The sequence below is a fragment of the Melanotaenia boesemani genome, chromosome 11 (assembly GCF_017639745.1).
Source record: "Melanotaenia boesemani isolate fMelBoe1 chromosome 11, fMelBoe1.pri, whole genome shotgun sequence".
NCBI lineage: Eukaryota > Metazoa > Chordata > Actinopteri > Atheriniformes > Melanotaeniidae > Melanotaenia > Melanotaenia boesemani.
Window position 1 is genome coordinate 27952330 of NC_055692.1, and position 14455 is coordinate 27966784.

The 14455-nt window shown below is 38.2% G+C and overlaps 1 protein-coding gene across 1 annotated transcript in view; it reads left to right on the top strand.

The window, feature by feature from the left end:
• Nucleotides 1-14455, top strand: part of zdhhc8b (zinc finger DHHC-type palmitoyltransferase 8b) — a 56633-nt gene that overhangs the window by 37947 nt on the left and 4231 nt on the right. The window contains exons 2-9 of the mRNA XM_042000370.1: nt 6270-6391; nt 8670-8827; nt 9156-9328; nt 9582-9684; nt 9932-10023; nt 10932-11064; nt 13243-13348; nt 14258-14364. Coding sequence (XP_041856304.1) covers nt 6270-6391; nt 8670-8827; nt 9156-9328; nt 9582-9684; nt 9932-10023; nt 10932-11064; nt 13243-13348; nt 14258-14364 — 994 coding nt within the window. The remainder of the gene's footprint in view (nt 1-6269; nt 6392-8669; nt 8828-9155; nt 9329-9581; nt 9685-9931; nt 10024-10931; nt 11065-13242; nt 13349-14257; nt 14365-14455) is intronic.

The window sequence follows — 14455 nt, forward strand, 5'->3', positions numbered from 1 at the left end:
GAGGGAGACTAGGTTGTGTTAGTAATTGTAAACCAACCACTCAAGCTAAACATTTTACATTTAGTCCCCGTCTAATGACTATGTGTATCCTCTCGATGTTGAGCCCAGGCTAAATTTGTGCTGCTTAACAGTTTGTGATGGGAAAGAAGAAAGAATTCATCTTTTATGAATGACTTAGGGCTAGAGAAACATTTCGTGATAGTTATTCAATCTGTGCAGCTCTGCTTCTCACCCGACCTTCCTGGAACTGTTCGGCTCTGCGCCTGCAGCAAACATCACCTCGGTCTCCACTGACAACAGGCCTGCTGCTGCTGTGTGTGGAATACTAAATGTCATGTGTCTGAATGCATAGCCTCAGAAATGTGTTTGTGCTAGAGACTGGCAGGTCTCAAGTCAGTGGCGGGCAAATGATGCTGTCATTCATGGATCCTATGAAGAGCGAAATATGTTGGATTAAATCAAGAGTCTGTGGATAAATTTGGAAAATAACTTAACTGGTGTTGAGTGTGGAAAATTCTGTAATGGACCGTGGAACGTCTGGGCCTGGCGAGATAAATATGAAAAATACTTCCTAATGCGGCATGGAGTTAAGGTCTTGCCCTAATTTTTCTTATAGACAGCCATCATAATTAAAACTTTCTTGTTGGGTGGTGAAAAGACACCATCCTTGTAACAGATTCTGGATCACTGGATCTCAGCAGGCGTTCTGTAGGAGAACAGGCCTCCTACGTGTGTCCCAGTGGCTTCAGGCTTAATGAACTAATCAATAGGAAGGCTTTCTCAGCATGAGCTGAATACATTACTACAAGTGTTCCCAGTGGCCCGTCAGCTTTGTCTGATATAACAGGAGTCAGTGCCTGCAAGTGCAAGTCCTACATGGCTTTATTTCTGATCCAAATTAAAAGTGAGATGCCTTTTTATTGTTCCTGTAAAGGTCTTTAAAAGCAGGAATAACAGTATTCACTATTTTCTGTAGAACATTTCTCTTTCTACTTCTGGTACACGGAATAAAAATGTTGTAATAGTCTTTATGATTATAAGTTATTGAAGTTTAAAGATTTATCCTTAAATCTTGGCTGACTTTCTGACACCTTAATTAAAAACTTACCATCACAGTTTAAAAGTTCGGGCCTCTTTGGTTTATTTATATGATTTCACTCTTTGATATGTAAAGAGGGTATTTTTTGTCCTCCAAAAATGGGGTGAAACATAAATAAAAAAAAAAAGCCATAAAATTTATGTAGAGCTTAATTTAGTTTCTTATTTTTAAGACGGTATAAACTAGCTCTTTATAGGTCTTTATATTTGTCTTGTTGGTGTCAAGAAATAGTAAAATAGTTTAAAAAAAGTCATTAAAAAAGTTGCATGTAGTTTATTAGAAAATAAGATATGATAACATATTGATTAAAGGGGCCACTTTCTTCATTTTGGTGTTGCAAGTACATCTTGTTGAAATTTTGTGATGGAGTATTTTCTCATTTAGAAACTCCTACTTTTACTCACTTTAAGGAAAAATGTATTTTTTGCACCACTGACAGAGTTGCAACAGGTGTGAAACCTTCTTTGTAGGAGCTTTTGTCAAATCAGAAATGATGCAACATCTAACAGATAAACTACTCAAACACATCTGTGCATGTTATATCTTCTTCCATTAAGACTGCAATTGTGTAAATATGTCCACCTTTATTTCACATAAAAGAGTAGTGCTTCATTTCAGTCTCAGTGCCAAAATTTCTGTGGACTGACTCGGTTTTCTCTTTGATGGTTGTTCAGAGTCTGCTCTGGGAGCTACAGTATGAAAAGAACAGATAAGAGCAACTTCAAAGGAAGGGCTATTTTCCGATCCAGACGCAGGAAAATGAAGGCGGGCAGATCTGAGTAGTCAAATAGCTTTGGGATGTGAAGCGAGCTTACTGCAAGGATTTTCATGCTGGACATGGTTATCACACCACTATTAAGTGCTTTTAACTACACAGCAGTCCAGTCTAATCATCTTAAAAAGCTTTACTTTCTTTATGTAAAGCCTAATTACTTAAACATAAACAAAGAAATAAGACACAGTGCTTTTACAGACATGATTTGTTGCTTTTGCTTTCTTGTTAGTGTTAATTAATCATTCTCTGAAAATGTATTGAGTTTTAAGTAGTTTACCATCTTGATGTTTCCGGAAAAATGAGTCGTTTTTAAATTGATGAAGCTGTAAAGATTTTAAACTCATTTATACTTTAGCAGTGGGACAGAAATGTAGAGCTGTCATCCAGATTAAAAACAATAAAACTGGACCATATCACATTATAAAGGGATGGTTTATGATAAAAACTATACATTTTGTGGTGAAAGCATGGAATATAAACAGTTCATGCAGTAGACCAGAGAAATGTCTAATTTACCAAATGAGATTAAGGTGTACTTCATGCTAAGCTGAGACAAGGAGAGGTTGGATAAGGATGAAGCTTGGAGGACACGTGATAATGTTGAGGTTGCACCCAGACAAGACTATATCTTTGTGTTGGCAACCTAATTCTCCCAGTCCCGGTGGTGCTTATAGTCTATAAAATTTTAATTTTCATAAGACAGCAAGGCCATGGGCGTAACCCTTGGTACATGTTAACCAAGAGCAATACCCAGACACATATACATGGTCTCTCTACGCAGTCAGGTGACCTACTGTGTTGCTCATACCTGTCCCACATTCCTGTGTATCCAACAGTAAATCAGAGTAGAACAATTAATCCTTTTTAAAAAAAAAAACTGAAATGTTTCTACTTGCCGAAAATAATCTCCAGAAAATCTATTTCTGGCCGCAACATCTGCATGCAGTAGTCATTTTCCTACAACCAAATTTATCACATTATAACACAAAACGTTTCACATTTCTACAATAACACTATTACGTTATAATGTGATAAGGTCCCAGTTTTTTTATTTGAGTGACAGCTCTACACTTGTGGACAATGCAAACACATGGAGACAAAGTGAAAGCCGCCGAGAGAAGGTGGCGTTTTTGCTTGCAGTCTGCCTCCCACCATCTGACTAGCCTGTCAAAAACACATGTGGATTATTATTTTTTTAATCCCTCATTTCTACCTCAATTTCCTCTTGTCTCAGTCAAGAGATGGATTATAATTTTCAACTCACATTCCTTTGTGAGACTGTCTTTAAAGCATTCAGAGCCTGAATGTTGGCATTTTAAAAGCTGATGGGTTGCAAGGTGCCTGCTTGCTTAGCTTTCCACTTTCTATTACCAGGCATTTCAAGGACTTTCTTTAATATTGGCAAGTCTCAGGATTTAAAGCTCAGGCAAATTACCTCACTTTTGGCTGCAAAAGCCCCTTTCAGCTAGACAAACTTTATTCAAACTTCTCGACAAACCGGTGTCTTTTCTGCCCCCGTTGGAGTATCGTGGTTACACAAGCAGTAAAATTGGCTAGTAAATAATGTTGATATGCTGTCTGTGGTTACTTGTTACTCCTACACAATTAACAGTGTGTATGTGTTTCCAATTACTTTGCTTGTGACATTTTCCTCCCACGCTGTCAGTTCCCAGACTACTAAAATGGTTGCTATAAACTGCACTTCTCTTTTTTTTCTTTTCTGTCAGGCTTGGCAGTCTCACAGTGTGGGCAAAAATACATGACTTGCAACAGGCAAATAAAAAAAATAAAAAAAATGTTTTTGTAAGATGTTTGAGCTTTCTATTATATTTCTATAAGAAAGATTTGTACCTTGTCCCTTTCTTGCAGAAGCTGTCTTGATACAGCATATCACTGCTCACAAGAGTTGGCTGAATAAATGTTTCTTCTTGGAAAGTAAATACAGAATCTGCTCTACAGCAAATACCAGCAACAAAGCTGACACTGATATCATTTCAAACAGAGACAGACACTCTCCAGTTTGACTGACTTCAAAGGGAAACGCCAGTTATGCTGCTTTTTTGCTGTGAACATTTTAAATATGTATGTTTTTTTGTTTTGTTTTATTGTTATCATTTATATTTTCGTTACTCTTCCACATTGCTGGTTAGGGTTGCTACACATACACTATGCTCCAAATGATTCTGCATGATTTTGCATCATTTCAGTGAATTTAACATTTGGGTTTTACTTTTTCTGTGGAAGATTTCGCTTGTATTTTTTCTCCTGTTTGTTTAGATCACTGATAACAATCTCAGTCAGGTTTGATCATTGGTTTCCATGCATTACGAGGGAAAAGGAAGGATCTTCCTGCAAATGAAAAGCATAAAATAGTGCAATGGCTTGGGAAAAGAATGAAAATACTGGAAATTTTACAAAACCTTACGCAGGATTGTCGCACTGTTAAAGAAAGAATAAAAAAAAAGTGTGTGATTTAGAAAGCAGATGGTTTTGTTCCGATATAGGCATATCAAGGAAAGTCTCTGCCCAGTAAATGCACCTCTTTAAAAGAGCAGGAAAAACCAGGAAGCTGCTGGTTTTTATGGAATTCCAAGAACCTCCCCATGAAGGGTACTCCAGACAAAGGCTGCAGTTGTACATAAAGCTGTATTTCAGCCACCCTTAACCAATGCTCACAAAGAAAAAGTTTGCAGTGTGGGGCTCATAAATATTACATAAAAACTAGTTTTCAAACAGTGGAATAATGAAGAGTCCATGGTAGACCCTTTTAGGGTGTTTGAGGGTGTCAAAATGGCTTCTATGAGAGCATTTACTGCCATGGAATAAAAGGGAGAACCGTGCCTTCTGCAGTAAATCACATGCTGCAAAAAATACCATTGAGTCTTTGGCTGCTGTAAGTATATAGGGAGAAAAACTCGTAGTGTAGCCACCATTGTTTCCTGACCTCAACCCTATTGAAAACCCATGGAACAACCCTAAAATGGAGATCTGCGGGTGGGAGGCAGTATACCTCCAAACAGCAACCTTAGGAGCCAATTCTGGTATCCTTAAATGAGAGCCAGGCAGAAACTATTCACGGACTTGCAGGTTGAGTGGATGAGAGTTTTTAAAAAACATCATTTCCTACGTAACACAAAAAAACATGCCAAGGAAACATTTGCAGTCCTTTAAAACCTATTTAATGTTTTGATACTGTTATATTGAATAATTTAATACACTGGATTTTGAGCGATTGGCCAAAAAATAAAACAATTTCATCATTTCATCATTGTTAGTTTTGTTCCATAACATCCATATAATTATATAATATTATATAATTTTTAATTATTAAAAAAAATCCTATTCACTGTCCTTCACGTTGGTTATTTGAGAGAAATGAACAATAACAGCATAATACTTTGGAACACAGTGTATTGGTGACCCATTTAAGCACAAGACATTTCAGCAACTTATTTACTTACAATAAAATTTTTGTTTTTATCGTTTTAAGGGAGATTTTAATGCCAAAGGCAGTATTCAAAGAAACAAATGTCACATGAAAGTCGGCTTTGGCTGTGATGGATTGTAGTGATGCTGCAAGGATGGGTCAGGCCCTACTGGCTTTCATGTAGCCGTAGTGTGAAAGAGGCCAGCTCTTCACAGTTAACACCTCTATTCAGTGTCAGGCCCTTCTACAGTCACCGCTCTGAATAATTCAACAAAGCAGAGGACTGGAGAGGATGTATGGGTTAAAGATAATCTCAGGGCACAAACTCAAGAAAATTGACTTCCTGACGTCAGAATAAGCTGGACTAGTTTGAAGGTTCAAGAAAGATTATCTGTTACATTACAGTGGTCAAGCAGGTGTATTAAGCCAGTGCAACACAAGTAAAAATGAGGATCTATCTTTGAAATACTGTTATCCCTCAGTCTTTAATTGAAAGATGATGCATTTTTGTTAAAAAGGTGAGAAAACAAGCATTTGGCTTATATGATGGGACACATTGTCTTGACATTTGCACTCCAGTGACTGACCAGGATCATTCATGTTTTTTATCTGTTTGTTTTAAGAGATTTTGTGCCACAAAGTAGGGCTTCGCCAAAAACTGGCTGCAGATAATCACCCCACTGTATCTGAATAACATAGGCTTAACTCACATTATTCAGTGTATATTAGATTATCTGCCCATGCATTTTTAAAATGATTTTATTAATGCTGCACAAGGTTGAGAAAGCATCCACAGAAGATTTTTTTTTAAATGGGAAAATCATCTTATTTTTAATGGAAAAACTTGTTTTGCTAATCATATTAAAACAACAGAAGTGCACTCATGATCTAAATAAGATAATGTTGAAATGTATGTTCTATTTAAATAGAAAAAATCTGAATCCCTGTTTCTATATTTGTGTCTTTAGGTCCCCCTGGTTGGCGAAGGTAATCTCTCCCGCTGTGCCTCTCTACAATGGCCTGGTCTTCCTCTTCGTCTTGGCCAACTTCAGCATGGCAACCTTCATGGATCCTGGTGTTTACCCCAGAGGTTTGTATATGCATCTTACCTGGATTTCTTATATTTTTCTATCACCGATGATATCATCTACAACAGTATCCTGTCATAACATATCTGCACATAAAATAGAGTAATGATTCCATCCTGTTGTGAGTTCTTTAAGAGGGTAGATATTTAACAGCATGACATTTATCAGAGCGGCACAGAGTTTCACTACATTAACAGGCTGTAAGAGGCAGATAATAAAGTTCACATGCTTCACATGCCGTTATATAAGCCTTCATATTGGAAGCTGTATTGAGCATCCCTGATCTTTTCAGCCTGCCAAACAAGCTACACTGATTTGTGCTCTTGGTGCAGGCAGGTCCTCAACCCTGTCTGTGTTAATTAAAGATGATTGGACCCATCCCGGAGGTTGTTTGTAGTGTTGGGAGAAAGATAAAAAAAAATTGGCATGAGATGACCATTGAAAACCCATGGAACAACCTTAAAATGGAGATCTATGAGGGTGGGAGGCCATGATTTTATGTTGCTGGTGCCCTGTGTGGCTTTATTGACTACAAAGAGGTGATTTTTTTTAAAATCTCTTGTTATTTAAAAGGCAGCTGACCTAGCAGAAAAATTATAATGGGAAAAAAGTTTCCAAAATATGCTATAGTTTGGGAAACTTTCATTTTCTTATCTTTTGTTTGTTTTCCTGGTGATTAAAGGGGCTTTAGGAGGCCTCGTAGAAAAGCCCAATTTTATTAATTACTGTATTTATTTTTATTTGCATCTTTACACAAATGTTAAAACATGGGTTGACTTCTGTTGTTTTGAAAGCTTGCAGGAAAATGGTAATTGAACCAGATGAAAATTAAACAACTATGGTAAAAATATCCTTATTTGACTGCACAAGATATTCCCCAAATGTGTAAATTATATTCAGAGTTTTCAATATCCATGAGCGGAATGCAAAAATATTCCTTAGAAAAACAAATACATGATTAGTATAATGTTTTTGTGCCTGTCAGCCTATTGTTTCAGTTAAATAATAATTACAAACATGTGTCAGATGTAGTTACAGCGCTGATCTCAACAGTAGTGGAGCTACTGCAGCCAATCTAGTGTAGACAAGTGTCTCAACAAGTGCTCATTTTATTAGGCCAGTGGTCAGATTGGTACTAATGGCAGTTTAACCAGGTTAAGTGTCATTAAGCAACATAATAAAAATTTTATGTCCTCTCTGTGGTATTTGCTTAACTCAAGTGTAGTAAGTGAGCAGTTTAGTCCCTTTTACGGGATCATGCAGATGCAAGCATGTGTCTCTGCTGAGTCATAAAGATAAATAATTATTGCAACCCATAATGTCAGTTGTTCAGCTGACCGTCACATGAGTAGTCAGCCTAAAGGTAACAAGCTCTTTTTAAAGACTCCAGATGCTGGACGAAGAAATGACACCCAACACCCGAGAAAAGTGGAAATATTAGAGGTTATTGTTTTAATGTTAATTTGGCTATAAATGCACTGAATATTGCCGTAAACCAGCCAATGATCCGTCTCCCTGCATCTAGATTGTGCGAAAAGAACGAAAAATGAAGCTGAAAGAGGAGATTGAAGTATAGCTGCTGTTTGTGTCTGCTGGTTTGGCAGGCGGTTTACCTTTAAAATCTATTTGAATCAACTTGAGAGCCATAATAACAGAGCAGTCTCCCGCTATGGAACTGTTTATTTCTGTGCTTTGTTTCTCCCTTCTTTTCTTTCACTCTCTTGCTTTCAATTTTTTGCGTCTTTGTGTGTGTTCGTTCAGCTACCTGGCTTCCCCTGCAGTTATTATTGTACTGTGAAATGATTTTCTCAACTTGGAGCTTCAGCTGAAGGAACCCTTTGATGAGCTGAAAGATTTTTCAGCTCCAAAGCAGAAAGCCTTCAGTCACAGGAACAGCATCATTTAAACAGCTTGACTGCAGAATCCCACCAAAAACCATGACTATCCTGCTTGTGCTTCTCATGTTATAGGTTGGAGGTTTGCACAGTCTAAATGTTCAAAGCAGATTGAATAGGTCACATCTACAGAAATAACTACATCTACATGTTAATCTCTCTCAGTGTGTTTGTTCTCTCTGCAGACAGCTAATAGCAGGGATTGCTTCATTTAAGATTCTCCCCTGTTGTTCCTGTCAAATGAAATCATAAATCCAAACCAGCACCTCTTGTATGTTTGTGTTTGTGACCGATGAATGAGTCAAAATGTTTTGGGTTTTTTTTCCTCATACTGCATCAATGCTCTGACAATGTGTTTGTCTTTGTGTGTGTTTGTGTCCAACAGCGGACGAGGATGAGGACAAAGACGATGATTTCCGGGCACCGCTCTACAAAAACGTGGAGATCAAAGGCATTCAGGTCCGGATGAAGTGGTGTGCCACCTGTCACTTCTACAGGCCGCCTCGATGCTCACATTGCAGCGTCTGTGACAACTGTGTGGAGGTGTGTATGTGTTAAAATGCACACACACCAACTGAGATAGACTGTTTGAGTTCAGTAGACATTCACTGAGAAAAAAAATCTCTCCATTATCTGAATTTTATGGCGTAGAAACTATTTAAAATCATAATTACTGGTATAAATAGACACTGCTACCATCAAGATGTGCAGTAGCATCAGGATGTCAGGATGTTGCCTGAGTTTATCACCTTTATAACCAGGGACTGTTTCAAAAAGGTGTTTCTTTTTTCACATCATTTGAAAAACACTTAGCACTGATTTTTCTCTCTCCCCCCATGACGGTAACTTCCTACTCCTTCTTCCTTCTCAGGACTTTGACCATCACTGCCCCTGGGTGAACAACTGCATCGGACGGAGGAACTACCGTTACTTCTTCCTCTTCCTGCTTTCGCTGAGTATTCACATGGTGGGAGTTTTCTCCTTTGGCCTTATCTTCGTCCTCCACCACAAAGAGAGGCTAGGAACACTGCACACCACCGTCACGTATCCTTCCACTTCAAAAAATCTTCTGTTTTAGCTGTGCAACATTAGTCCTGTATGTGCACTTTTGCCTCAACCCCCTTAAAATGTGTAATATGTCTGTGGATACGTTGTTGTGCAAGTAACAGATTTTTTTTTCTGGTTACACCACATTTGAAATCATGTTTTTGTAAACATCTCTGACAGTGCTATAGGATTAACCTTCACTTCATTGTACCTTCTTTGTTGTAGTGGTTAACCTTGACTGTGTGTCCAGCCTGGTGGTGATGTGTATAGCAGGGCTTTTCTTTATTCCAGTCATGGGACTCACAGGTTTTCATATGGTGCTTGTGGCTCGTGGCCGAACAACCAATGAACAGGTGAAGCAGCTGATAAGTGCTTTGTTTTGATTGTAGTCAGTTCATTCAGATTTAAATAAAAAAGGGTTAACACACAGCACAGAGGCTAATGAACAGCACATAATTTATTCCTATACTCACTCGTTTTATGATAAATCTATTCCGTATTCAATGAGTATTCTGTGTTATCATGTGGACATTTTTTGTGTACACTGTGGCCTTGTGTTTCCATTGCTGTTGGCTCTAAATGAAGCATTGTGTTCCTCAGGTGACGGGCAAGTTTCGTGGAGGAGTAAATCCTTTCACCAAGGGTTGCTGTGGCAACGTGGAGTATGTCTTATGTAGTCCCCTGGCACCCAGGTAAGATGTTTCACTAGGCTGCATGTGTGCGTCACTGCATTAAATGCATTTAAAAAGCTGTCTTGTTTTTGAGACATTGTGCAAGTACAAATGTACACTAATGCATGTGGTCATGCAGTGCATTTGTGGCTCATCAAAGCTTGTGACATCCATGCTGATGCATAGGCATAGCCCTGTCTAATCACTGCAGTGATAACACAGACCGTACTATGATTGCATGCACATGCTCTGAGATGGTTGCAAAGGTACGTTTTGTGTGCTGCCTGAAGGCAGCCAGCAACCCTGGGGGAATGGCAGATGGCTAAGAGAATTGACTCACTCTGTAGAACAACAGTTAATGGGAATCAGTGCACAGATGCACAGAGCATTACTAAAACCTAGTAAAGTTTTACATCCTATTGGGACAAGTCCCTTTCCATAAAAATCAACAGTGTGACTGCAGAAAGAGCTGCATGTGGGAGTGAAATGTTATGTTTTCAACATCTGCTATTAAGTTGTTGCAGGGTCCCTTGATGGAAGATGTTTGATTTACTGAACCACTGACTCAGATAATGTTTAACCTTACTGTTACTATAAAAGACCTAAATCTAACAGCAAATCAGTGATGTTTTTGTACTCCTTGTATTTTGGTGCTAACCACCAAACTTAGAAATCAGTGAAAGCCCTTTGATTTACCCACTATAAGGCTGACTGACAGGCCAGTTGAGGTGTTGTGTCGGAAATGTGTTTGGTAACTTAAAAAAATAGGATTTTGAAGGGCAATTTGAATAAATGTATGATAATGATAAGCCAACATGGGTTGAAAATTAAATATAAAGTATAAGTAAGGTTGCAGTAATGTGACGTCACCAGAAAGAGCCTGGTTGTTCACGTGCCTTGTTTTTTTTTTTTTGTCTTTTTCTTTGCAGGTACACGTCGGACCCCAGGAAAAAGCCCCACATCAAAATTCAGCCCCCATTCATCAGACCGGACTTCTCAGACAGGCAAATCACCATCAAGGTCAGCGACAATGGTATCCACAGCACCATAATCAGCTCCAAGGTGAGAGGCTCACAATTACCTCTGAGCTCTCCTGTGCTTTTCTGTCACTGAGTTGACCTACAGCTAATCTTGTTTCTGATGTACCTTTTTTCTTTTGCTTTGATTCCTGCACATTTGTAGCATGGTGTATCCCCAGTCCTGTTACAAGGCAAGCTGGGATTTAAGAGGACACAATAGCTCAGTAAAGCCATGCATATCAGAGCATTTCCACATTACTACAGCAGGATATTATTAGACTTGCGACTTCAAAAACAGGTGACTCAGATAAGGGATAACGAGTCTGACAAACGCTGACCCTGCAGGATGAACTAAAGGCAAAAGCTAATGTTTTGGGTTGATACTTTTATCTCTCACTCAGCCATCAGTTTTCATTGACTGTGAGTGCCAGAACCCCAGGTAAGGCCTTCTGCATTGATTGTACTGTACATCTGCCTTCAGTGCAGTCGTCATTGCCAAAAACTAATTTAATTCTCTTCTAAATTAGCCATATCATCCATTTATTACAAACACTGTACATTGTGCTTACAGTTAGTCAAATATAGTCAGCTTCGGCTGCAGTGAACTTTCACATTTTATATAGATGATTGTAAAACTGACTTCAAACACCATTGTCTTTGTTAAACACAGAAGCAGTCCTTAACACGCTAAGTAAAACGTGTCCTTCTTCTATAAATATTCAGGCATGTCTGTGGAGGCTGCTTTATTTTGGGATGAAGCCACAGATGAAACAACAGATTTACTTAACACTGCAGAGATCAGCAGACAAATTCTGATTCTTCATCCATTTATCCAGTCTAATAATACAGTTATTTTGTGCAGTACAATATTGTCTTTGAGATTTTAGCTGAATTAATCAGCTGACAGATTGTTGGTCAAATGATCTAGTTTTCATAAAACAACATTAAAAAACTGTCCTGAAATATTAGGTCAAACTCAAATGTTTGTTTGACCCCTGAGTTAAACTGAACAGATTATAAAACTCAGATATTTGAAGAAGGGGATATTTTGCCTTTTATAGATATTTTACAGTAAAGACAAAACAGGAACTATGGGAAAGAAAGCTGGGAAGTGACATGCAGCCAAGGTCCAGACAGCATGTGAACAGCGTTATATGTTGGGTGTTTTTTTGTGTTTTTTTTTTTTAAATGTCTTTTACCGTGTATATTTGCCATTGCAACACGTGACTAATATAAAGCAAATATTTTGACATACTGGCCGTGTAGTTTAATGTTTTGAAGCCCTTTTAAAGACAGATGTACAATTGTTTTAACATTCACATTCGAGAAGGAGATCATTTTCTGTAACTGGGAGGGATTTGGTGAATTTTAAGTGTAAAACTAAAAAATGACTAAATTCTTTTAGTGTCTAAAGGGTTAAATCAACACATTTGTCACTGAAACAAAATGGAATCTTGTATCAACAAGTGCTTTGTCTATGCTGCTTATGTCATTTTGTTTAATGGATGAAAAGAGATCTTCTTAAATAGGACTAATATGAGTTAACCTCCTAAAACATGACAATTGAATCAACACACCCAATTAAACTGAGACATTTTCACTTTAAACAAGTTAAATCAGCTCTTGTAGATTATGGCAACCCAACCTTAAAAATATCATGTAACTGTGCAGAAATCTGCAGCATGTTTTTCTTATGTTCATTCATGAAGGGCTTAATTTACATACAACCAACAAAAATGGATCATTTAACTGAACTAAACTTAATGATTTTTGTTTTTTCTTTTGTTTTTGGATTGTGTAAGAACCTTGTTTTGCCCCAACAGGAAGATGGACTGATTCTCCACTTCAAAGTTTGTTTATAAGTGTTGTGGATTGTTGTCCAGTAAGTGGGAAGTTGCATAAATTCTGATTAATTCTTAAGTGGCTTGCTTGGCTCTGTAATTCTTGGACTAATAGTGTTTCACTGGTTAATTGGTGGAATCTTGAGTTGAAGTAGAAATGTATTTTCAAGCTAATATAATTTTCATTTTGCCTCATTAGCGCCTGAAAACTATATTTAAGCTCATGTAGAGCAACTACCTCATTTATCTTTGCCACCATGCAGCCCTCTGATAGAGCTGTGTTGATGCATCCTTAGCAACAACAGATGGTCCTCTCTGTTAAATGTGCCGTTCCCCCACCTGTTCTGGAAGCTTTTAACACCCCACTTTCCTCCTTGCAGTCCAAAAGCAGCCTTGACGGTCTGGACAACAAAGAAATCCAACCGCCGCTGCCACCTAAAGCGGACAGGTACAACCACCTAAAAAGCCAGCTGACATCCAGTGAAGGTAAGGACCACAACCACTCCCTCCTCTAACTGTCAGTTATTATCAATTCCATTTATCCTACTTGTCAGGGTTGCACCAAACAGAAATTCCCCAGACTCCCTCTGTACACCACTAGTGTCCTAGTTTGTGAGTTGGCGCTAGTTAAGCCTGATAAATAACTGTCCCTGTGGTAAGCGACAGTTGATGGCCTTTTTAGTGCCTGGCCAAAGCTTCAGTGTGATCTGTAGTGAGGAGGCAAGCCCTGCACACTGAATCACCATCAGATTTGTGGTACAGTTTAAGAGTGAATCACCACCTTCATCAACATGAATCATCACCTTTTTTTTCATGTAAAATGTGATTATGGTATAATGGTGCACAACCAGCTTTTCTGTGTAGAATGGGAATCATGGATAGTTGAGGGTGCAGATCTATTCAGTAGTACGAAGTGTCAATAATGTATAAAGTAGTGTGAACAGCAGGTTCCTTTCTGAGGATCAACAATGTCATGCTGCATTATGTCAGGGAGTGAACATTTTCTGCTCATCCACAGAGCACTACTGCATTCTGCTGGTACCTGAAAGTACTGCAGTTGTTCTAAATGGACAACCTTCCTCTCTCAAGCAAATTTGAGAATTTCTTATTTGTGGAAGTGAGACAAAAGCAGCTAATGGCTAAAATTCACTTTTTATATATTTTTTTTTGCGCAAATAGTTTAACATGTCAGTCATAATGTATTCTTGCTGTCTTGCCTCTGTAACGCTCTGTGGAAATAATGATTGTGTGGATTTCTAGAACTCCTTAATCCTTTAAAGTCTGATATTAGTATTCAGCTTCGATGCGTATTTCATTCCCATAAAATGTCTGTTGTAGCTGCTATAATATAATTTCATTAATTTCTTTCTTCTTTTTTTTTCTTTTGTATTGTAGAAAGTTCTCTTTCTGGTAAAACCCACCCATCCACCCCAGCCATGTACAAGTTCAGGCCGTCCTTTGGCACTATGCCTAAAGTCCATTACCATACTGCTGGAGAGAAGGTAGGAAGACTTTTTTTGTATGAGGTTCATTTTAGATGATAATTTCTGTGAAACTATGACATTAGATCTGGTTTCAAACTTGGATGTCATT